This window comes from Scyliorhinus torazame, chromosome 6 (assembly GCF_047496885.1).
Source record: "Scyliorhinus torazame isolate Kashiwa2021f chromosome 6, sScyTor2.1, whole genome shotgun sequence".
NCBI classification, from domain to species: domain Eukaryota; kingdom Metazoa; phylum Chordata; class Chondrichthyes; order Carcharhiniformes; family Scyliorhinidae; genus Scyliorhinus; species Scyliorhinus torazame.
Genome location: NC_092712.1, coordinates 291,436,609 through 291,460,580, shown reverse-complemented (window position 1 = coordinate 291,460,580; position 23,972 = coordinate 291,436,609). Strand labels below are relative to the sequence as shown.

General features: G+C 45.8%; 1 protein-coding gene across 3 annotated transcripts in view; it reads left to right on the top strand.

Moving 5' to 3' along the window:
• Positions 1–23,972, top strand: part of LOC140425499 (NFX1-type zinc finger-containing protein 1-like) — a 91,890-nt gene that overhangs the window by 727 nt on the left and 67,191 nt on the right. For 2 of the 3 annotated variants that reach the window (XM_072509831.1, XM_072509832.1), the window contains exons 2-9: positions 11,131–11,222; positions 12,628–12,924; positions 14,189–14,401; positions 15,636–15,836; positions 18,416–20,065; positions 21,309–21,437; positions 22,498–22,646; positions 23,674–23,808. In XM_072509831.1, coding sequence (XP_072365932.1) covers positions 11,141–11,222; positions 12,628–12,924; positions 14,189–14,401; positions 15,636–15,836; positions 18,416–20,065; positions 21,309–21,437; positions 22,498–22,646; positions 23,674–23,808 — 2,856 coding nt within the window. In that variant the 5' untranslated portion in view covers positions 11,131–11,140. Of the gene's footprint in view, positions 1–11,130; positions 11,223–12,627; positions 12,925–14,188; positions 14,441–15,635; positions 15,837–18,415; positions 20,066–21,308; positions 21,438–22,497; positions 22,647–23,673; positions 23,809–23,972 lie in introns of those variants that run through there. The other variant, XM_072509833.1, reaches the window with a different exon arrangement.

Here is a 23,972-nt window from a genome sequence, read left to right as displayed (position 1 = left end):
ATGGTCAATCTCTTGGACACGCTGGGTACAACTGTGGACAAAAAAAAATCACCAAGCCATTGAAAAAAAGGATTTTTTTGGTTCCATTTTCTTTGAACATCTATCTTTGCCAGATACAAAAACAAATTGGGGGCGGGGTAGGCTGCTGACAGACGCCGCGGCATCATCCAGTTGGGTGATGTCTTTTTGCTTTCCGAATGATGTGGACAGGCAGTGCATCACATGGGTAGATGTGTTTGCCAACTGTTAGCAAGAGCATTCAAGTAAGTCATGTGATTGAAACCTAAAAGAATGTGGTAAAAGAAGGGAGCCCAGTCCAATGGTAAAAATTCAGGAATGTTGAAGATTGAATCTCTTGTTACACTTCTAACGTAACAAATGTGGGAAACATTTTCTTTCTTAAGATCCCAGAAGTTAAGCTGTAAACATCGGTAAGGAATGGAATAGGCCACTCAACATTTTATTTTTTTAAAAACTGTTTGTGATGTGTGAAACAATTAAAATCTACAATGCTCAGTGACTAACTGGGCTGATATAAACAGTAGCAAGCCATTTCCTCAAATGCTTAATATGCAAATAGGCTTAATAATTAGTACCTTCCTGTACCGGTTGAGGTTATTCATGAGTAATTTACAATGAGTAAATATAAGGAGGCGTTCGACAAATTTTTAATTGGTAATGGGTTGAAGGGTTATGGAGGACGGGGAGGACGGTGGAGTTTAGACCAGGAGGAGATCCGCAATGATCAAATGGCAGAGCAGACTCGATGGACCAAATGGCCTAATTCTGCTCCTATAATGTTATGAATTTATGAAGGCCTCGCCTTCTCAGCCTTTCCCTCGTCTGAGGTGTGGTGATCCTCAGGTTAAATCACCACCAGTCAGCTGTCCCCCTCAAAGGGGAGAGCAGCCTATGGTCATCTGGGACTATGGCGACTTACTAGTACATAGAGTATTGCAGATTAAAGGTTTTAGGTTTGATTCCCATTCCAGAACAGGAGTAACTCAAATTCAGTCCCCAGAGACTGTTCTCCATTCAATTAGCTCATGGCTGATTAGTATCTCAACTTTATTTACCCCAAATCCTTTGCTAACCTTACTGAACAAAAATATTTATCAATCTCAGACTTGAAAATTTCAACTGATCCAGCATCCACAGGATTTTGGATAAGGGACTAGCGTTTGAGTGAAAACTGCGTTCTGATTTCATTCCTGAACCGCCTAGTTTTATTTTAAAGGTTAGGCTTCCATATCCAGGGTTCCACCATCAGTCTTTTGTCTGCGCCTAGCCTATCGAATCCCTTTGTCATTTTAAACACCTCAATTAGATCTGCTTTCTTCAAGGGAACACAAGCCATATTCATTTAACCTCATAAGATAACCCTTTAAGTCTCTGGTGTCATCTTGTCGAACCTGTGCTGCAGCCCATCGAAAGCCAAAACATCTCTCCTGAGATCTGTTTACCAAAACTGAATGCAGTATTCCAGGTGGGTTGATGACCAAGGTTTTGAACAGCTAAATCATCACTTCCTCACTTTTTTGTATTCCAAACACCTTGAAATAAAGGGCAGCATTCCGTTATATTTTTAAAATTTATATCAATGCGTTAACAATTAGTGATTTGTGTACCTGGCACCTTTAGAATCGTAGGATCCCTGCCAGGGGAAGTGGGATGGGAGTTTTCGGAGATGGAAGGAGAAGGGAGTCAGGGCATTACAGGATTTGTTTCTAGTCAGCCGGTTTGCGGGATTGAAGGAGCTGGGTATGGAGAAGGGGGTTGTGTCGTCGATTTATGGGGTGATTCTGGGAGAAGAGGAGGCACCGCTAGAGGGGATTAAGACAAAATGGGAGGAAGAGTTGGGAGAGGGCATGGAGGAGGGGTTGTGATGTGAGATGTTCCCGAGGGTGAATGCCTCAACTGCGTGCGCGAGGTTGGGCTGATACAGCTGAAGGTGGTGTATAGGGCGCAGCTCACAAAGGCGAGGATGAGTCGACTCTTTTGAGGAGATTGTGAATGTTACAGGGGGGGGGGCACAAACCACGTTCATATGTTTTGGTCCTGTCCAAAGCTGGAGGGGTATTGGAGGGAGGTGTTTGGGGTAATTTCGAAGGTGGTAGATGTGAAGCTTGAGCCAGGTCCTCTGGAGGCCATATTCTGGGTATCAGTTCAGCCGGGGTTGGAAGCGGGTGCGGAGGCAGATGTTTTAGCCTTCGCCTCGCTGAACGCCCGAAGGCGGAACCTGTTGGGGTGGAGGTTAGTTTCTCCACCCTGTCCCCTGGCGTGGCGGGAGGATCTGCTGGAGTTTTTAAACACTCGAGAAGGTGAAGTTTGAGTAGAGGGGAAAGATGGAAGGGTTCTACAATTCATGGGCTTTGTTTATTATGTACTTTCAAGAATTGGATGACGTCGAACATTAGGAGGGTGTTGGGAAGGTTGGACTATGTATGTTGTTGGTGACTATGTATGGGTGGATGGTGGATTCCTGATTCCTATTCTTTGATCTTTGTATTTAAAATGTTGAGGTTTGGGGGTTGGTGGGAGGGTGGAATTGTTGGCCAGGGGATTGACATTGTATTTGTTGCCGTTGATTGTTGGTGGGTGTAAATTTGGATGAAAATGTGAAAAAGGAGGCGAATAAAAATATTTAAAAAAAAAAGAATCCCTACAGTGCAGAAGGAGGCTATTCGACCCATTGAGTCTGCGCGGACTCTCCAAAGAGCACCCTACCTCGGCCCACTCCTCCCCTCACCCCATTCCCATAACCCCCATAACCTAACACGCACATCCCTGGACACTATAAGGGGCAATTTTAACACGGCCAATCCACCTAACCTACACATCTTTGGACTTTGGGAGGAAACCGGAGCAACTGGATGAAACCCACGCAGACGCGGGGAGAACATGCAAACTCCACACACAGTTACCCAAGGCTGGAATCGAACCCGGGTCCCTGGTGCAGTGAGGCAGCAGTGCTAACCACTGTGTCACCATGCCGTCCGTGTTTTCTCCATAGCTTCTAATCTCTCCACACTGTCTAATCTCTCCCAATTTGTCTTTCTCTAATTTAAGAAGCGGACAACCTCTCAGTTCCCCATATTGAACTCCCATGTGTCACAGGTTTTGTCCATTTCCTGCTGCCAACTGTGCTATTTGTAATCCTTCTAATTTAGTGCCATCTGCGGATTTGGCAAGACATTTCACTATTCCTTTATCCAAGTCATTCATGTTTTTGGTTTTAGAAAGGTTTGAGGCTGTGGCAAAGATCTCTGGGGAATAACACTTGTCATAACCTGCCAATCAGATAATGTTCCCTTTACCTTGGCTCTTTGTTTCCTACCTCGCAACATTATCAGCTCATGTCACATGTGTGATGCCATGATCAGATTATTGCTCATTGTGTAGAACTAAAATGGCCTGTCATAATACTTGGAGAATAGTTCAGTCATTTTATTGATTAATGGTTTCCACTTGTTGATAGGTAGCTTTTTCTACCTGTACACTGGCAATTATTTCTCGCATGTAGTCAGTGGGATATTTTGCCAAACCGGTCTGACTGATTTAATAAGTATTGGTCATTTGAGCCAATCAAAAAGATGTTACTTGCACGCTCAGGGTATTAAGAACTACACACTCAAATAAAAGCAAACTACTGCAGTTGCTGGAAATCTAAAATAAAAACTGAAAATGCTGGATAAACTCAGCAGGTCTGACAGCATCTGTGCTGAGAGAAACAGTTAACGTTTTGAGTCCAAATGACTCTTATTGGCTCAATGCTAACTCTGTTTCTCTCTCCATAGATGCTGTCAGACCTGCTGAGTTTATCCAGCATTTTTTGTTTTTATTACAAGAACTATGTGGACCTTTTGCTGAAGGTTAGATATTTGGATAAAACTTTGATTAAAATAAATGAAGGGCACTGTAATTTTCTAGTGCCTTTCCATAGTCAGATGTTTAAGGCAAATTATATTTTGCTTTCTTTGGCCTGGATTTCAAGGTGAGTTGCAAAGTAATGGCATGTGTCTCTGGAGGAGCAGGGAAGCACTGACAGAAACTTCATGTACCGATACCTGTTTGACAGTGGTAATGACATTGAACTTTGGCATTGATTTTTCAATTGTAATGATGCCAATGAGTCACCACACCATCTGCACCACTAATACCCACTTGCAACCCGTTCAACAAGGCATAACATTTTCAAATAAAAACAAAGTGCTGGAACAAAAAAGGACTTCCATCTGATCCTGATGTGTGTCTTCGGTTGTACACCTGGTTGCTGACGATTGGAGAGGGGAAGATCTGGCCCAATAATTTGGATTGCTGTTGGCACTTCTCCAGAGGCACACTGCTATGTTCCTCAGAATGCGATTAATTAGAATTTACCGAACTGCAAAAATTTCCATTCTTGGACCTTTGGTCCTGCTGTAAAACTCTTGAAAAGTTAAACCCCGTTAAATGAGATATAACTTTTTAATAGTGCACTAAAAACACAAGGTTCATAATTACTGTTAAACAGACTCACTGGGCCTAAAAGAGTAATCCAATTTGAATATCAAATTTTTCAATGATAATAAACAATACTTTGTGTAACAATATTTTAAAATAATTGTTTTAAGTTTGTTATGATTTTTTTCTTCTACCTCAATCCCATATGTATTCCATAAAATGTATTTTGCTAAAGTAAAAGTGCAGGGATTTAGTCATTTTAAATTTCTGATTTGCTATCTGTGGGACTACTTCAGTATGATTGACTACTTATCCTGCTTGATAAAAACACTGCATATGAACGATTTATTACGATCCTGGTCGAGACCCCAACAGTTCCTAGGATACTGGACAGAAACCACAATTATTTTTGATTTGCAAGACTTTGAGGAAACGATACTTTGCTTCAAGAGTGATTCCACGCACCAAAGGGATTTGGTATATTGAAACAAACTTTATTACTGACACAGAATTAAAATAACTTTAACATCATGCAAGAAAATAGCTTACAATTACCCAGTAAACAATACTTAACAATCTAACTCCTATCTTTATCTCCACTCAAGCAAAGCCCATCTCGGGTAAAAATCTACATTTAAATACAGTTAGCAGACACAGGGGTACCAGCTGTGCAAATAGAGTTCATTTTAAAAGAATCGAAGTAAAAGAGAAAAATCCTTCAGGAATCAGTTTGCAGATTCTTGCCTGTGTCACAATACTGTTTAACGTCCCAGCATTTGGCAAAAAAATGCTGGTCTGTTTACACCCCCAATCTAAACTGAAACTCAACACCAGACTGCTTCAAACTCTGGCTCCTCCCATTCACTACATCATCTTACTAAAGCTAAACCCAATGAGTGAAATTCACCACCGCACGCTGCTGGTCGCGGAGCTTCCGGTGAGGCTGGAGAATCCAGTGTCGGGGAGAAAACGGGATTGGTGCCTATTTCCAATGTTCTGGAACCCCATTGACATTGGGATTGAGGTTCACGCCCGCATGCCACTTAGCAGGCTGGGCACCATATTATCCGGGCCCACATGAGTCTTCAGTCCTCTGGGCCTGCAATCATGTGAGCGGAAATTACTGTCTGTATGGACAAGCGTAGTCCTGATGTGGTGGACCTCACGGTGGGCCAAGTGAGTAATTTCTTAAGGAAATCCATCTGAGGACCACTCTCCCTGCCCTCTCACCAACAATGCAAGATCTGCCCCCCTCCCTCCCCGAGACCCCCTAAAAACAGAGACCCCCAGAAAAGAGACACGTTTCAGGAAGCCCCCCAGAAAAGAGACTCCCTGGCTGGAAGCTAAAGAGCGGTCAGACAGAGGGAGTGAAAACGATAACTGTTGTAACACTCACTTGGATACACACCTGCTGACTCAGACACAGGAAGCAGCACGTGTTAATTGCTGGAAAGAAACCAATCAGCTGTTTTATACCCCTCAGATCCTTGAGCTATAAGATTTACTCATTTCCCTTACTAGTCTGTGATTGACAGTTTCCACACGCACACAGCTGTCAGCTTTGCTCCTTTGGGGACAAGAGTTACTGTCAGGTTCACAAAGTAATGATGGCAAACATTGATAGTTTTGGTGTCAATACAACTGTAGAGTGGGCTAGCATTAAAAAGCAATATTTATGAGACTTTGTAAGGAGAGAAGTGCCATCCTTGCCTGGGCTGCCGCCCCATGGGCTGCAAGACAAGGTGCTGTCGAGGGACGAAATAGGGGAGGGGAAGGTGTCCGCTGTGCATAAGGAGCTGACATAATTTGACATAAATGGTTTTAATTTGGAATGAATTTGATATGAAATTTGACGCTCAAAGCTATCCCCAGTAACGTGCTTTGAAAAAAACAAGGAAACTGTCATGATATGCAAACGTGTGGATAATGATATACAGACAGGCAGCTAATGAACACACAGAACAGGACATGACCAATGAGCAGGCAGGACACTCCGGGGTGGTATCTCACTAAAAGGCATAAGGCATTCACACTCCGCTTCTTTTACTGATGAAATATGTACAGTATCACACCTCCAGCACGTGGCTAAGAGCTAGTCTGGTCCAGTCAGACAGAGTAAACCACACTTAGGTTAGCAGAGAGTCGAACTCATAGAGAACTGTGCCAACTGTGCTACTGGTTCAATAAGTCAGATTGAACTAACTTCAAGGTCTGGAGTATCTTTTGGTCAAAGCTGCATCCAGTTGCAGCCTGTGTCATCCCAGAGTACATATCATATTTACAGTGCATTCTTGAGAGCACTTCTTGCTCCCCATCAGTTCTTAATTCATTTTAGTCTTGGGGTCAAGACTTTCCACCCATCCACTCCCCAAGTTTCCGGGTCTAAACACACACCCCAAACTAATCCCTCACCCCGCTCCTTCAGCCTACATACTCTTTCCCCCTCACTCCCACCACCACCACCTACATTCAGTTCTCCTCCCCTCCCCTTCACTCCAAACTCTCGACTCTCTTCAGCGGCACCCTCCCTTCTACCCCCCCCCCCCCCCCAATCCCCCACCCCCAATCTTCTCACTCCCTCCCTCCAGCCTTTAGGCCCTGGGGCTTCACTGAATTCACCTTTTGCTCTCTGGCTGGGCCCTGACCTTGCCTTACCACACTCCCAGGCGAGGTGTGGGGAAAGGGAGAGGGAGAAGGGGTGGAGAGGTATGGGGGAAGGGGTAGGAGTATTGGGGAAGGGGTTGAGGCAAGGGGAAAAGGGGGACGGTTGAATGGAAGGTTGGGGTGGAGGCAGGGAAGAGGTTTGGGGACAAGAAGGGGAAGGTGGGTGGGGGAACAATAATTGACATAAAATGTTGGCAAAGTGATTGCAATTGAGAGCAGTTGACATCCAATTAAAACTGTTGAAAGCAAATTATGTCAAATTATATGAAAAATTTTGGGTAGGCAAGTTATAAGGCCAGATTGCACATATTAGTCCTGTATCATCTGAATTTCGAAAATTGAGGAATGTAAGATAATAAAAGGTGTTCATAGGGTAGATTGAAATCGTTCCCCCTGGTGGCAAGTCTTGAACAAGAGGGCAGAATATTAAAATTGGAACAAGACGTCCTTCTGGATTATGTCAGGAAGCACTTCATCACACACGGGGGGGCTAGATTGGGAGACTAAATCCCCACGCCGACGTGAAAACGGTGGTGTTTTACGCTAGGAAAACTGGCGCAAAATGGCCACCGATTCCCCGTTTTGCTGGGGGCTAGCAGGGAGGCAGCATGGAGCACGCAGCTCTAGCTGCCAATATGGCCCTGAGCATTTCCGGGTCCTTGGCCGTGCAGCCGCATGCGCACGGCGGCGGCCTGCAGCAGCTGCACCGTGCTTCATGGCGGACTCCCCCGTGGACCCAGACCGCAAAAGTAGTGTCCGTCCGTCCCCCCCCCCCCCCACTTTGGTCACTCGCGCGCCCTGGACCGCCCACCCACAGTGACCCCAGCCCTGAATCTAGCCCCCCTGCCCGCGGATTGCCCCTCCCATGGCTGCGGCAGCGCCGGTTTCAGTCCACAGCCGCCACGCTATCATGACGGGTGAGACCACACGTGTCCCACGCCGTCGGGAACTCGGTTGGGGACGGAGCATTGCGGGGTGGGCCTCAGCCAATGGCCTGAGGCCGTGGATACGTGGCGCGGCGTACTCCTAGAGTGCCGTTTTTCAGGGGGCGGAGAATCTGTAAGTCGGCGCTGCCCCAATATTGGTGTCAACACGGATTCTCCGCCCCATCACCGAAAGCGATTTTGTCGTCTGGGAGCAGAGAATCCAGCCCAGGGTATTTGGTACTCTCTGACTACAATGTTGTTGAGGCTTAGCCAATATCACTTGTTTTATAACTTCACCCAGAGATAAAATAAACCCCACTGAATTTTGCTATCATTAATTCCCTTTTCATTTGACGTTTTGCTGAGCGTGACTTCAGACAACAACTTGTTTTCCTCAAGGCTGCCCTCTAGAACAAGACCAACAATTTAAATGGGCAGATGATAAAGTTGCAAAGCAGTACCAGCGAAGTTACATCAAAGAGCTGCCACTTTGAACAATTCTATAATATCAATACTGCAGATTCTGGAAGTCTGAAATAAAAAGAGAAACTGCCGGAAACACTTGGCGCGTGAGTCGCATTAGGAGGAGAAAGAAACAGTTTTTTAAAGAAATATTTTTATTCGAGGCTTTTTACATATACGCACAAAAATATCCAGAAGACCAAAGCATCAACACGAACAAAATAACACATTTTCCCAACCTCCCTGACACCAAACACCCCAACACAAAGTGAACTTGACCTTCTCCAAGTGCAGGAATTCTGCCAGGTCACTTACCCCGCCCCCCCCCCCCCCCCCCCCCCCCCCCCCCCCCGCCTTCAGCGGCTCAGAGGACCGCCAACACAACAAAATCCATCTCTGGGCTATCAGGGAGGCAAAGGCGAAGACATCAGCCTATCTCGCCACCTGGAATCCTGGGTCTTTCGACACACCAAATATCGCCACCTCAGGACTCGGGCCCACACCCAGAATCTCAGAACTAATACTCAAGAATCCCTGCCAGAACCCCCTCGGGTTTGGACGTGCCCAAAACACGTGGACATGATTTGCGGGCCCCCACGCACACCGGCCGCACCTATCCTCCACCCTGCAAACAACTGGCTCATCCTCGCCACTGTATTGTTGGTCCTATGCACCACTTTAAACTGGATGAGGCTCAACCTCCCGATGAGGACATGTTCACCCTCCAGAAGGCCTCTTCTCATGTCCCGGCACGCACCTCCCCTCCCAGCTACTCCTCCAAGTTACGCTTAACTTCCTCCACCGCGGCATCCTCCCTCTCCATCAATTCCCTGTAGATACCGACACCCTCCCCGCCCCTATTTTTTTACATTAATTTGCGAGATGTGGGTGTCACTGGTTAGGCCAGCATTTATTGCCCATCCCTAGTTGCACTTCAGAAGGTGGTAGTGAGTTGCCTTCTTGACCTGCTGCAGTCCGAGAGGTGAGTTACTGCAGTGCATCTTGTAGATGGTGCACATGTCTGCAACTGCTCATCAGTGGTGGAGGGTTTGAATGTTTGTGGAAGGGGGAGCATTCAAACGATCTGTTTTGTCTTGGATGGTGTTGTACTACTTGAGTGTTGGTGGAGCTGTACTCACCCAGGGAAGTGAAGAGTATTCCATTACTGTCCTGACTTGTGCCTTGTAGATGATGGACAGGCTTTGGGGGTCGGGTGGTGGAATCCTAGCCTTTTACCTGCCCTGGTAGCCACAGTATTAATATGGCTCATCCAGTTCAGTTTCTGATCAATGGTAACCCCCAGGATGTTGATTGTGGGGGATTCAGCAATGGTAATGGCATTGAATGACAAGGGGCTGTGATTAGATCCTTATTTGTAGAAGATGGTCATTACCTGGCACTTGTGTGGCGCAAATGTAACTTGCCAGTTGTCAGCCCAAGCCTGGATGTTGACCAGGTCTTGCTGCATTTGGACATGGACTGCTTCATTATCTGAGGAGTCGCGAATGGTGCCGAACATTGTGCAGTCATCTGCGGACATCCCCACTTCTGATGGAAGGAAAGTCATTGATGAAGCAGCTGAGGATGGTTGGGCTGAGGACAACCCTGAGGATCTCCTGGAGTTGAGAAGATTGATCACCCATCGCCACAACTATCTTCCTTTGTGCCAGGTATGACTCCAACGACAGGAGAGTTTTCCCCCTGATACCCATTAACTCCAGTTTAGCTAGGGCTCCTTGATGCCATACTCGGTCAAATGCTGTCTTGATGTCAAGGGCAGTCACTCTCACCTCGCCTCTGGCATTCAGCTCTTTTGTCCATGTTTGAACCAAGGCTGCAATGAGGTCAGGAGCTGAGTTGTGCTGCCACCTCTGCTGGGTCTGGCCTGCCGATGAGACAGGACATACCCAGGAATAGTGATAATGGTGTCTGGGACATTGTCTGTAAGTTATGATTCTGTGAGTGTGACTATGTCAGGCTGTTGCTTAATTAGTCTGTGAGAGAACTCTTCCAACTTTGGCACAAGTCCCTGGATGTTAGTAAGTAGGATTTTGCACGGTCGACAGGGCTGGATTTGCCGTTGTCGTTTCCGGTGCCTGGTTCGATGTTGGACGGTCCATCCGGTTTCATTCCTTCTTTGTGTTTTTATAGTGGTTGAATACAACTGAGTGGCTTGCTAGGCCATTTCAGAGGGCATTTAAGGGTCTGGAGTCACATGTAGACCAGACCGGATAAGGGTGGCAGATTTCCTTCCCTTAAGGACATGAGTGAACCAGATGGGTTTTTAACCATGTTTTCATGATCATCATTAGAATTTTAATTCCCAATCTTGTTTTATTGCATTCAAATTCCAGCACATGCCGTGGTGGGATTCAAACCCGAGTCCCTAGATCATGATCCTGGGTCTCTGGTTTACTAGTCTGGCGACAATACCACTACGCCACCACCTCCCCTCTGTCAACAACTTGTCCTGCCACCCCGGAGGTGGCAGCCAAAAGAAAAAGTTAGAGATTTAACAGTTTATAAACCAGTGAAACAAGTGACTATGACGTGCATTGGGATGTTTGGCTTATGTTAAAGGCACTAGTTGAATGCAAGTTGCTGTTGTTAAATGAATTGTTTATATTCTTTACAGAGACAGCCAAATGGGATCTCAGGACGAGCGACTGCGTTTGATGATGGCCAAACAGTCGGGTTTTGTCCAAAGCACGTCAGCAGAGATGTTCAGTGAGTTTATTTACATTAAATTGTGACTGTATTGGAGTGTGCTTGATATTGGTATTGTAGCATGAATTTAAACCATAAAACAGTTTAAGGAAAGCCTAAAATGCATCATATATAGTTTTGAACTGCATTTTAGCATTCATCTTTAAACTAAAGTGGCAACGCTTTTGTGGCAATGTTTTTTGGAACTCAGTTTGCACGAGGTCAGCAACAAAATTGCTGAAGGTAATTATTGCACCTGTAGACCATGAAGCAACCTTTTTATTCCACCAATTTTGAACTATATATTATGGGTTGGTCTCCTGTGCTGTTTGCTCAACTGTAAGTTGAACTCTTCTCTGTTATGAGGGGACAGCTATATTATGCTCAACATATCATTCTGGGCCGGGGGCCAGTTTAGCTCACTTGGTTAGACGGCTGGTTTGCGTTGCAAGGAAAGGCTATTACTTTTACCAACAGCACTGCTGTGGTGGCATGGTTGTCTCCTTTCTAAAGGTGCAAAGTTCAATTGTATCAGTGTTTGTATTTGAGATAACACTAGAGTTTAGTTACTTTTCAGACAACAGATAAGAATTCCTGCCTTTTTCAATGTGACTAAAGACTGTGTTTTGTGTAGTCAAAACAAACAGCATGAAGTTGCACTGTAGCCAAATGTATCAGTCACACTTAACACCTACATGACAATATTCAGCTCCAGACTTTATTTTGGTTACTTACTTGGATACCATGGGCGGGATTCTCTGATCCTGAGGCTAAGTGTTGATGCCGTCGTAAACGCAATCACGGTGGCACTGGAGCGACCCTCGCCGCTCCAGTTGCTGATCCCGGCGTCAACTGGGCGCCGTGGGGTCTGTGCATGCACAGTGGCACCGGCTGCATCGCGCGCCTGCGCAGTGGCTCCCTTCTCCGCGCCGGCCCCGACGCAACATGGCGTAGGGCTACAGGGGCCGGCGTGGAAGAAAGGAGGCCTCCAGCCCGAGAGGCCGGCCCACCGATTGGTGGGCCCCGATCGTGGTCAGGCCACGGCGGAGGCCCCTACCCCCCCCCCCCCCCCCCCCCCCACACACAGGCCGCCCCCGGACCTGAATCTTGTTTCTCATGGTTTTGCTTTTGAATAGAGCTGTTCATTATTTTTCCATTTCCACTCGCTCTCTGGACAAATGCTTTGAATGAGAGCCCTCTTTACCACTCTCATGATTTTTATTTCCAGCGACTTCAATCAGAATAAGTGTAAAATGAAATACCTCTCGTCCAAAGTCGAGAACAATCCCAGGGTTGCCTTGTGCTGTCCCCTTCCATTGCTCCCCAATCTTGGGCAGTTGAGGTTATGGAAGGAGAATAGTCAGGATTTAATCATGTGACTGTTAAAAGTAATGAATTAAAACCATTGTTGTACTCTGTCCCAAAGTCAAAGCAAAACAGCAACCCATCAACCAGCCGGGACAACCAAGTTGTTCAAGCACCAAACGGCCAAACCGACAGCGTTCAAAAGAGCGACGACGTGGGGATGACGAGGGTCTTTCTGTATTTAAACAAGTTGAAAGCCACCCCAGCTCCGCACATGCATCTTCTGGGCGCCCTGCAACCAGTGGTGGGAAACAACCTGTTCGAGGGCCCAGGACCTTTGTAAGTCACTTCCATCCAGCAAGTGGCGATAAAGAAACATCTGAAGTCAGGGTTCAAGGAAACCCAAGAAGTGAGCAAGGTACAGACTTTATAACAGAGTTGTTAATTTATTTTTAAAGAGCCACTTTGGTTCCATTGACACTGTCAAACATATTTCTAAGATTGAAACTCAAAAGCAGTTCGGAAGCCTACTTCCAAAACCTTGAATGGAGAGATACACCAGGATGGATTCTCTATTTCAGCGGCTGAGTGCCGGTTCACATGAAGAATTCCTGGGCATTTTATGATGCCAAAATCGGCACTGAACCCTCACTGCTTATGGTACCGGTGGGGGGCTAGCAGTGGAGCTGGGTGAAACTCCCGGCTCAGGCGCTGAAAACGGCCAGAGAATGGGCAGGTCCCTGGCCGCGCTTGTGCACGGCTACGACCTGCAAGCAGTCACGCCATACAACATGGTGCCGGCCGTGTGCAGACCCGACCCGCCATCCTTGACCCCACAGGCCACCCCCCACCAGTCCGCCCAGCCCTCACGGAAGCCCCCCCAGCCAGCGGCACAGATCACGGCCGAGTGTGGCGGTGCTGGACACAGTCCACAGCTGCCACGCAGGGTTACCAACCGCTGAGACCACACGTCAACCGCACGGTTGAGAACCCCATCCATCGGGGGAGGAGCATCACGGGAAGGCCTTCTGATGATGCGCCAACTCCGTTGCAACGGCACGTGACGCTATTATGCTACTTCCATGGGGGTGGAGCATGGCTGACTGGCGTCAAACCAGCGGCGCCCCCGATATGGGTGTCGGAGCCCATTTCTGCCCAATCGCTGATTACGATATCGACGTCGGGCAACGGAGAATCCTGCCCACCATGTTTGTGATAACTGGTGAGGGTTATTGGGATAATGCTACACTGCTTTTCTCCAAAAGCAGATGAGCCTCAGTTTAACATCCCATCTGACTGAGTTAAGCTAGTGTTTCCCAAAGTATCTGTGAGAGTACTGCAGCTGGTCCATGGGAACTTAAATTACAATGGCGTGAACCCCGTATGTATCATAATCGATGTTACATTACTATTCGCAATGTCATTTGCATCACAAACATCCTTGTGCAATGTAATCCGCAATGTATTTGTGAGTGTGCATCATAAACTTTTAGAAATAGCTGCATTTTTCATACCTGTTGAAGTATAAGGTTCACTTCCCTCAGCTGTAGGTTAAGTAAAAAATAATGTTTAAAACTGCTTGTGTATGTTGTGGTCTGCTTAAGCTTTTGATGACTATCTATGGTCCGCGAAAAGGTTGGGAACGAGTTGAGCTAAGCTATCTTTTTATATTTAAATGCCAGGACGGCGAGATGCGGGTCAAAGAAGGCATCCGCCACAGCAAGTGCAAAATAGGCTGGAGTGTTTCACCTCAAGGGATATGTCTCAGCGCCGTGACCCGTCTGAGCATCGCATGAGAAAGCCCAAGACATATGGAAGTCAGCCTAACCTGCTTGATTCCTTCATAAGTGGAAGTGTGGAAAATGAGACACAAAGACAGCAGCAGAAACAACAAAGTAGGCGAGGAGTGGGCTATATAACTTGAACATTTGTGGGTGAGAAGGAGCAGTATAGAATGTGAAATTGTTAAGATTAAAGAGCTAAACATAGTTATTTTATGAACTTGAATTTCTGTTCTGCCTTTCCTGAACTAACTGCCAATTAAGTATTTTTTTGCAACAGTGATTACGCAGGCAGAGCTTTGGTTTTGTGTCTGCAACAGAGCACTGCATGATTATGTGTTCAAGTATCTGGAGCAGTGATGGGCCGCATCTGGGTTCTGAGTGCGGCCCATGAGACATTTTGTTGACTGTTGCCCAAGCGCAGGGTTGCCACATTCCACTGGTTTCCCATGTGTAGTTTTTTTTCCTACCGGTATTATTGAAGTGATTCGCACGTAAGGCAAGGGCAAGTGAAGTGAGGTGCATGCTGATTGCTCACAACACTGAGAGCCATGCACGCGCTCTGCATCCAAAGTCTGAATCCTTCTTTTGTTTTCCCATTTGAAGTTGATAGTTCGATTAATATATAAATGGTTAAGGATTTTCTGTAACTCATTATGAAATATTCAGCATGTATTAAATGTAATTAACCTTGTTCATGCGGTCATGGTTAGTGCACAAGCCTGATTTCAATCTTGCGGCCCACTGAGATGAGGGAGGACCACATGAGTGGCCATTCACTAGCCTAGGTTGCCCATCACTGATCTGGAATGTGACTTGAACCTGAAACCTACTGATTCAGAGGCTAGAGAGTTACCACTGAGCCATGAGGAAATCAATATCACAGAATAATGGCTTGCTTGTCAGCCAATAGGCTTTCACTTACCTGCTGGCATAAAATGTGACACTTATTTGTAATTTAGTTAGCGCTTAATTTGCACCTTCCTATGTTGCTTAATTCATTTTCTAGCAATTTAAAGTGCAGAAGCCATTTAGCTATCAAACATAGACTATGCTAGGATGTTGAATGTATAAATCCCAACTTTATAATCCACTAATGCACTGATCGGAATGATCTCTTGCACCCAGTGTAACATTCGCACTGTGCACCATTCTTCCTTTCTGCTGTTTCAGTGAAATACTCTGTTTGGTACTTGCACTAATGACAGAGAAATTCCCACTGATGATGATTTTGCTTCAATAAGGCCAAAGCTAAGATAGAAGATACACGTTACTTAAAAAAAAAAAGAAATTCTTAAGACATTGGTGTTGCAGGCAATAAGACCTAAGCTATATTTTTAAATTCCAGGACACACAGAGGGACACCGAGGGAGGCACCCGCAGAAACCGCAACACATGCAAAATAGGTCCAAAGATGTCACCGAAAAGAACAGATCTGAACGGCGTGACCAATCGCAGCATCGCAGGAGAAATCCCAATCTTTACGGAAGTCAGCCTAACCTGCTTGACTTGGCGGTGAACGAAACTCAAAGACAGCAGAAACCACGAGGTCAGCAAAATGTGGGCTATAAACCTGAAATTTGAGGGTGAAGAGGAACAGTATGGAATGTTAAAATATTACTATCAAAGGGACAAATACTTAGGCTGGGATGTTCCCGTCCCACCAGAGGCAGGCATCGTTGCGGGTGAGATGCAAAAGTTTGGAGGACAGCCAAAAGTGTGTTCACTTTTGTCAACTCTCCAAATTTTCCTTAAGACCATAAGACATAGGAGCAGAATTAGGCCATTTGGCCCATCGAGTCTGCTCCACAATTCGATCATGGCTGATATGTTTCTCATCCCCATTCTCCTGTCTTCTCCCCATAACCCCTGATACCCTTATTAATCAAGAACCTATCTATCTCTGTCTTAAAGACACTCAATATTTTGACCTCCACAGCCTTCTGCAGCAAAAGAGTTCCACAGATTTACCACCTGGCTGAAGAAATTCCTCCTCATCTCAGTTTTAAAGGATCGTCCCTTCTTCCTTTCAATCTGAGGCTGTGCCCTTTGGTTCTAGTTTTTCCTACTAGTGGAAACATCCTCTCCACAATAGATTGGATTGGATTTTGTTTATTGCCACGTGTACCAAGGTACAGTGAAAAGTATTTTTCTGCGAGCTGCTCAACAGATCATTAAGTACATGGGAAGAGAAGGGAATAAAATAAATACATAACAGGGCAACACAAGGTACACAATGTACCTACATAACACCGGCATCGGGTGAAGCATATAGGGGTATAGTGTTAATGAGGTCAGTCCATAAGAGGGTCGTTTAGGAGTCTGGTAACAGTGGGGAAGAAACTGTTTTTGAGTCTGTTCGTGCGTGTTCTCAGACTTCTGTATCTCCTGCCCGATGGAAAAAGTTGGAAGAGTGAGTAAGCCGGGTGGGAGGGATCTTTGATTATGCTGCCCGCTTTCCCCAGGCAGCGGGAGGTGTAGATGGAGTCAATGGATGGGAGGCAGGTTCGTGTGATGGACTGGACTGTGTTCACGACTCTGAAGTTTCTTGCGGTCTTGGGCCGAGCAGTTGCCATACCAGGCTGTGATGCAGCCAGATAGGATGCTTTCTATGGTGCAGCTGTAAAAGTTGGTAAGAGTTAATGTGGACATACCGAATTTCTGTAGTTTCCTGAGGAAGTATAGGCGCTGTTGTGCTAGCAGCCACAGGAAAACCCCACCCTCAGTTTCTTTTGCCATTCACTACAGGCAAATTTAAAATTAGGAAAAAGAAGCTTGCGTTTCCACAGCGCCTTTCACCAACTTGGATATCCCCCAAATCGTTGCAGTCAACCAAGTACTTCTTGGAGAAACACGGCAGTCAGTTCAATCGTAAACACAGTTTCACAACAGCAGTGAGAAATTGACACAGTCATGTGTTCCCGTTTCTTTGGTTGAGGGATAAATGTCGGCCAGGACACCGAGGAGAACTCCCTCATACTTTTTCCAACAGCAGAGTGAGATTTGTTTAATATCCACCTCGTGAGAGTTGACAGAACTCCACTTTAGCATCCCATCCGAAGGACCGTGCACAGAATTCAAATGTGAACTTGGATTATGTGCTCAAGCATCGAACTCACTGATCCAGAGTCTAGAGAGCCAGCGCTGAGCCTGACTGACACTCGGTATCGGAGATGAGGGAGGGTTTGCTGATCAAACATTAGACTTCCACTTTCCTGCTGGCAAATAATGTGACAGATGGGCTGGATGAGCAGTCCACCCGCATTCCATTTGAATGATCTAATGATTTCTTACGCATCACAGTAAAATGTAAATTAAGAGCTAATGTTGCTTAATTCAATTTAGTCGGTAATTTTTTTTTAAGGCCAAAAAAATCTTCAATTCCCAAGAATAAACTATACCATAACTGTGAGCATACTAGTGTCAGGTTCATGGATTTTATGATCCACTTATGCACTGATCTGACATCTCACACACCCAATGTAACATTTGCATGTGTAAACTATGCACCATGCTTCATTTCTGGTGTTTCACTGAAACATTCTGATATTTTCTACTAATGGACAGAAACGCCCAGTGATGGTGGTTTTGCTTCAATAAGGACAAGGTAAGATGGAAGATGCTACGTTTAAAAAGGAAAGAAATTCTTGAGATATGGATGTCACTGTCTCAAGGCTGTCGTGTATTCCTGTCTGGTTGCCGTCGAGAAGGCGGTGTTAGGCTTCCCCCTTGAGTTGCTTGGCTCCGTGTGGTGAAGGTGTTTCTGTTGGGTCGGGTAGGAGTTTGACCTAGCGACACTGAGGGAATGGCGATTCGATATCTAGATTAAGATGGTGTGCGACTTGGGGGTGATGGTGTTCCCACGCCCTTGCAACTCTGTTCTTGTAGGTGTTGGAAATTGTGGGTTTGAGAGGTGTTGCTGAAGGAGTCTTGGTGAGTCGCAGCAGCCTGTGAGTCATCCACACTGCAGCCACAGTTCACTCACGGTGTAGCGGGAGTAGATGCGTAAGCGGGCAGAGGGCTTTCCGATCAAACTGATTTGTTTTGATCCTGATGTGGTTGAGCATCATAACGTCATAATGACAACACATTTTGTAACAGCATATTCTGTTTCGCTTCCAATTTCAGGTAGACAGCCGTTCACTCGAGGGAGGGGAAGAGCGAACCACCACACTAGCCGTGAAAGTTATTCACAACGACCTGGGAGCCAAACCTGTGACAAGCTGGGACAACACCAATTCATGCACACTCTTAGAACCAATCAACCGCACCAACGTGCTCAACCCTCTGCAGCCGCATCCAGTAAACCTGTTCAACAGAAGCAATGGAGGATAGACAGCCGAGAACTCGAGCGGCTATCTGTGATGGCACCAGCAGACATTATAACCAGATTGGTCTCACCAAGAAGTGGGGTCACAGACTTCCTAAATCAGGCGAATCCTGACAAAAACTTGATTGTGTCCTTTCTGAAAGTTCTTTGTTTAGCATTCAAATGCCAATCCAGTCGATACAATTTACATTACCTCCTAGAGCTCATTAAGACCTCCATGTTTCTGAAAAGCATCCTTCCCGAATTTGTCGTCAGTGCTCAGACTGAAGTGTTGCCAGAGGCACATTTGGAAAACTCTGCTAACCTTGCTTCTACCATCAAGTTGCTCTGTGAGCTGATTACTGTCTACCCTGCCAGTGCATTTTTGGAAGTGTCGCTTCTAGCTGCATTGGTGCAGTCGACTTCAACCTACCTGCAGTCCATTGGCTTCCCTGCCTCGACAGAAACTAGGAAGGACTTGGGAAACCTGCAGCAGATGGTCGCAACTCTGCAGGACAAGAAGCGAGACGGGAGTTTGAAATCCGATAGCTACAACTACTTCACTGGGCCTGAGGTGGGAGACTTTAGAAGCATTTCAATATATCCAACCTATGATGACATTCATTTAATCAATAAGCCTTACGTTAGACCCAATATCGTCACAGGAAAATACCCAGACACTGCGACGTACCTTGACATACACTTTCGTCTACTCCGAGAAGACTTTGTTCGTCCATTAAGGGATGGCATTTCCAAATTGCTGACCTGTAACCAGAAGGACCTGAAGAACAACAAAATAGATGACATCAGAATTTATTTTGATGCACATATTCTAGGCCCACTGTGCACACGTAGTGGTGTCTTCTTTCAAGTTCAATTTGATGTAAAGTTGCTAAAGTTTGTTCGATGGGAGAGCTCTAAACGGCTACTGTTTGGATCTTTTCTTTGCCTATCCAAAGACAACTTTGATACCATGTTGTTTGCGACAGTGGCAAACAGAGGCATTGAAGAACTGGAAAATGGTGTCATCACGCTCAGCTTCATTGAAGAAAGCCGGCATCGGCTGGTGGACATCAAATCGAGCGACTCTTTTCTCATGGTTGAAACAACTGCATACTTTGAAGCATACCGTCATATTCTGGAAGGTCTGAAAGAAATTAAAGACAATGAGTTACCCTTTCAGAAATACTTTATCGAGTGCCAGACTCAAGTTGCAGAACCAAAATATCTAAAATGTGGTTATCAAAACTATACACTCGAGCCTTTGACGAACAAAAAAATGCTCAAAAGTCCAAGGCAGTCCATCTTGACCATGTTCAACCTGCTGAACTTTAGCAGTGATTTCAATGTGTGTGATTTTGGAACGTGGCCTTCTAAAGAAAAATTAAAGCTTGATGTATCCCAAATGCGAGCCATACAAACGGCTGTAACCAAAGAGCTTGCTATTATCCAAGGTCCGCCAGGAACAGGTAACAAGGTTTTAAACTCTTCATTTGGAATGAGTTCTGGACTATAACAGAAAGAACCTCCATTTATATAGAACCTTTCACTCTGTCAGGAAGCCCCAAAAACCACACTGAAATACACTGCTCTTTGTGTTGGCAAACAGCAGCCAATTGGTGCACAGCCAGCCCCCACAAGCAGCAGGGAAATAAACTCCTTCAATGATGTTGGTTGAGGGAGGAATGTTGTCCAAGACACTGGGGTGAGCTCCCCAGGCTTATTACTAGAGGATCAACTTTTCCTAATACTCAACTGGACCTTGGTCTGAGCGACCTGTCAGAAAAAAGCTGAGGCCTAACTGAAATACATAAATGGGGGTTCAACTGGCATTGTCAAGATGTCCAGCGCCAGTTTTTTGTCAGGCAGTGCTATGATAACTATTCTCTTAGCCCGCCGACATAAAGGGGCAAGAGAGGTCATGCAGCAGCCATTTAAAGGAATTTTCAGTTGCAGCCACAAAAGCTGAAATCTAGCCAGCTGGCACTCATTCTTTCTTCCTCCCCCAAGAGTTTTAAAACAGAAAGGTTTAAATCATAGAATTTACTCTGCAGAAGGAGGCTATTCGGACCATCGAGTATGCACCGGCCCTTGGAAAGAGAACCCAACTTAAGCCCACGCCTCCAATCTATCCCAGCAACCCCACCTAACCTTTTGGACACTAATGGGCAATTTAACATGGCCAATCCACCTAACCAGCACATTTTTGGTCTGTGGGACGAAACCGGAGCACCCGGAGAAAACGCACGCAGACACGGGGAGAAAGTGCAAACTCCACACAGACAGACCCCCAAGGCCGGAATTGAACCCGATCTCTGGAGCTGTGAGGGCAGCAGTGCTAACCACTGTGTCACCCTTCTATCAGTTCATCCCCTCTCAGCTGTGCAGAGTATTACCCGCCTGCTTAAATCTGCTAGCCCAGCAGAACTCCCTTCCATTTTAAGGCCCGTGGTGAGCATCTGCCTATATGTGGTATGTTGATGATGTTTTATTTGATAACATATTTGTGAAGTGCCACAGGACATTTTATTAATACTGCCGTATAAATGCAAGTTGCTAAGAAACAGCAAGATTAATGCTTTCAGTCCTTCACCCAAATCCAGTCTCCTGCTGACTGTATTGGGCACAACCAGCTTGGTATGTATTCTATTCATTCAGTTTTTTTAAATGAATATGTATCTTTTATTAATGGCTGTGTTTTATGGTTTGCAGGAAAGACCTTTTTGGGACTGAAGGCTGTCAAGGTTCTTCTGGCGAACACGGATATTTGGCAGACTGCTGGTGCATCTCCCATTTTGGTGGTCTGCTACACAAACCATGCACTGGATCAGTTCTTGGAAGGTCAGGGGCTCCAACTATTTTAATAAGCAAAAAGTAAACAAGATCAAATTAACTGGGGGATCAGTTAAAGGGACAGTCCCAAATGGAAACTGTCTTAAACAAAGAACAAATCACAAAGGACATTTAAGGCATCAAATCAAAATGTGATTCATTGGGGCAACAAGACACCCCAGCCCCTGTAGCGCCCAACAGGCATGCAAGGTTTTGAGGGTGCCCGTGGACACCCCTTGCTCCTGCTCTAGGCTCACCCTGCAATCAGGGGCTCCAATATGCAGCAGACAATTAAGGCTGTTTATCACCATTTGTTAATGTTGGAGTGGTGCTATAATTGATAAATGTGTGTCTGTTGTTCCAATTTCTGCGAGGCAACGCAACCTGGTGCAGATGCTAATTCCACACTGGTCACACAAATTTCTGCTTCGGTAGTTGCAGGGAGGCCAGTTGGCTAGATTGCTGGTGTGTGGTTCCGAGTACCGGCAACAGCCTGGGTTTGATTTTCACTCTGGCTAAGGGAGACTTGGATGTCACCCTGCCCCTGAGAATGGAAGGCAACTACCACTGATAGAAAGTGCCAAGAGCACAGCTTGGGATGAAGCATTAACAGCCAATGAACCAAAGACCTCCCTTCTGGCAGAGTGCACACGAATGAATGAGGTTGGAGGGGAACCAGGGATAAGGGGTAGCGAGCTTTGCTCCATCTCCAATCAGCCTTCACATTCTGGGGTGGGGACGCACATTTATTGTCTATTCCTACTTGCTCTTGTAGATTGACTAAATGAAATAGCTCATAAGATCCCTACTGGGTCTTATCTAGTACCGGTGCATGAATTTATACAATGGCACCTTGCCTTAGTTAAGGATCCACCACTCTCTTATTGGAGCTTGTATTCCGCAAGCTCCACATGGTAGTGGCTCATCCCTACCCCTTAAGACCCGTGCGGGTTATAACACGTGTGTCAAACGACGTTTGGAAGTGCTGTTTGCAGTTGTCATAGAGATTGCTCTGTTAGTGTTTTGAGTCAAAAAGAAACCTTGAATCAAATGATTTCTGTCATTTTAGGGATCCACAAGTTTCTGGACACAGGGTTGGTCAGAGTTGGAGGAAGGAGTGGCAGTAAAATACTGTCCAAATTTTCTGTGAACACGCTAAGAAGGGAGGCAAACTTCAGGAAAAATCTGCCAGGCTATCTGAAAGGCACACATACTGTGGTGAGTTTGACAAATCAATGTTTACACTTGAGGTGCACGCATATAAAATAATTAGAGTGGAAACAGGCATTCTCAACCCACTTTCATTGAGTGGTATCTGAAAACTTGTATTTATACAAACCTCTGAAAACATCAGGATCTCCCAGAACACATTGCAGCCAATTAAGTACTTTTGGATTGTAGGGGATGAGTTTATGGTCGCGTTGTGCTCGAGAGAGAGCCCTACGCAGCTGGTAGATCCCGGGAGAGGCCTCTCGCAGGCTTCCCGGCAGCCTTAATGGCTTCACTCACAAACAGCAATGAGCTAAATTACCAGATAATCTATTTTCATGATGTTCGTTGAGAGGTCAGTATTGGTCAGGACACTGGACAGCACTCATCAGCTCTTTGAAGTAGTATCACAGGTACCTTTACATTAACCTTATGGTGCATTACAGTACCAAACTTCAATATGCAATGTAATAAAATATGAGTAATTCCCTTAGTTTTGAAAGGCATCTGCTTCATATTGAATTGAAGAAAGATTTTCTCCAAGTTCTCTCTTCCTCTCCTCTCCCTTCTCCTCTCTCACCCCTCCTCCTCTCTCCACTCTCCTCACCCCTTCTTCCCTCCATTTCCCGCCCTTCCCTCTGTCGTTCGCTTCCCCATCCCTCTCTGTTGGTCGCCACCCCTTTCTCATTCTCCCACTCTTCCCTCTCCTCCCATCCCTCTCTCTTTCACTGCTGCCACTACTCATCTCTCCTCTCCATCCCCTACCTCTCTCCCACCCCTCCTGCCGCTCCCCATGCCTTCATTCTCTTCCCCTGTCTCTCGCCTTCCACAGTTCAGCGCTCCCCTCCTCCATTTCCTGTGTCTCATGCCACTGCATAATTTTGAATACTGCTATGAAACCCCCCCCCTTAACCTTCTCTGCTGTGATTATTTTGGCTTGTGGCAGTGTTGAAGTCCTGGGGGGAATGGTGCAAAGGATGTAGCGAGCTTTCCTCACATTATCTTAAAGCTGTGATGTCTTATTTTATTCCTGCAGCTGATCGAAGAAAGGGAAGCTATCCAGAGTACAATTGAAATTTTAGCCGCATCATTGGAAGCAAGTGAGAATGGCGTACTTCAGATGTACACTTTAGCTGAACACGTTGCTTCGAAACACTTGAAGAGTCTGCAGGTGGGAATGTTAAGAGTCCAGTCTTTCATATACATGTACAAACAGGAAATTCATTTTATTTTATCTTGACTAATTATCACATGGAGAGATATCACTGGTTCCTCCTTTTCTTCTCAAGCCTCCATGCCAGAGACTGCTCCCCTTCTCATTAACCCATGCCAGAC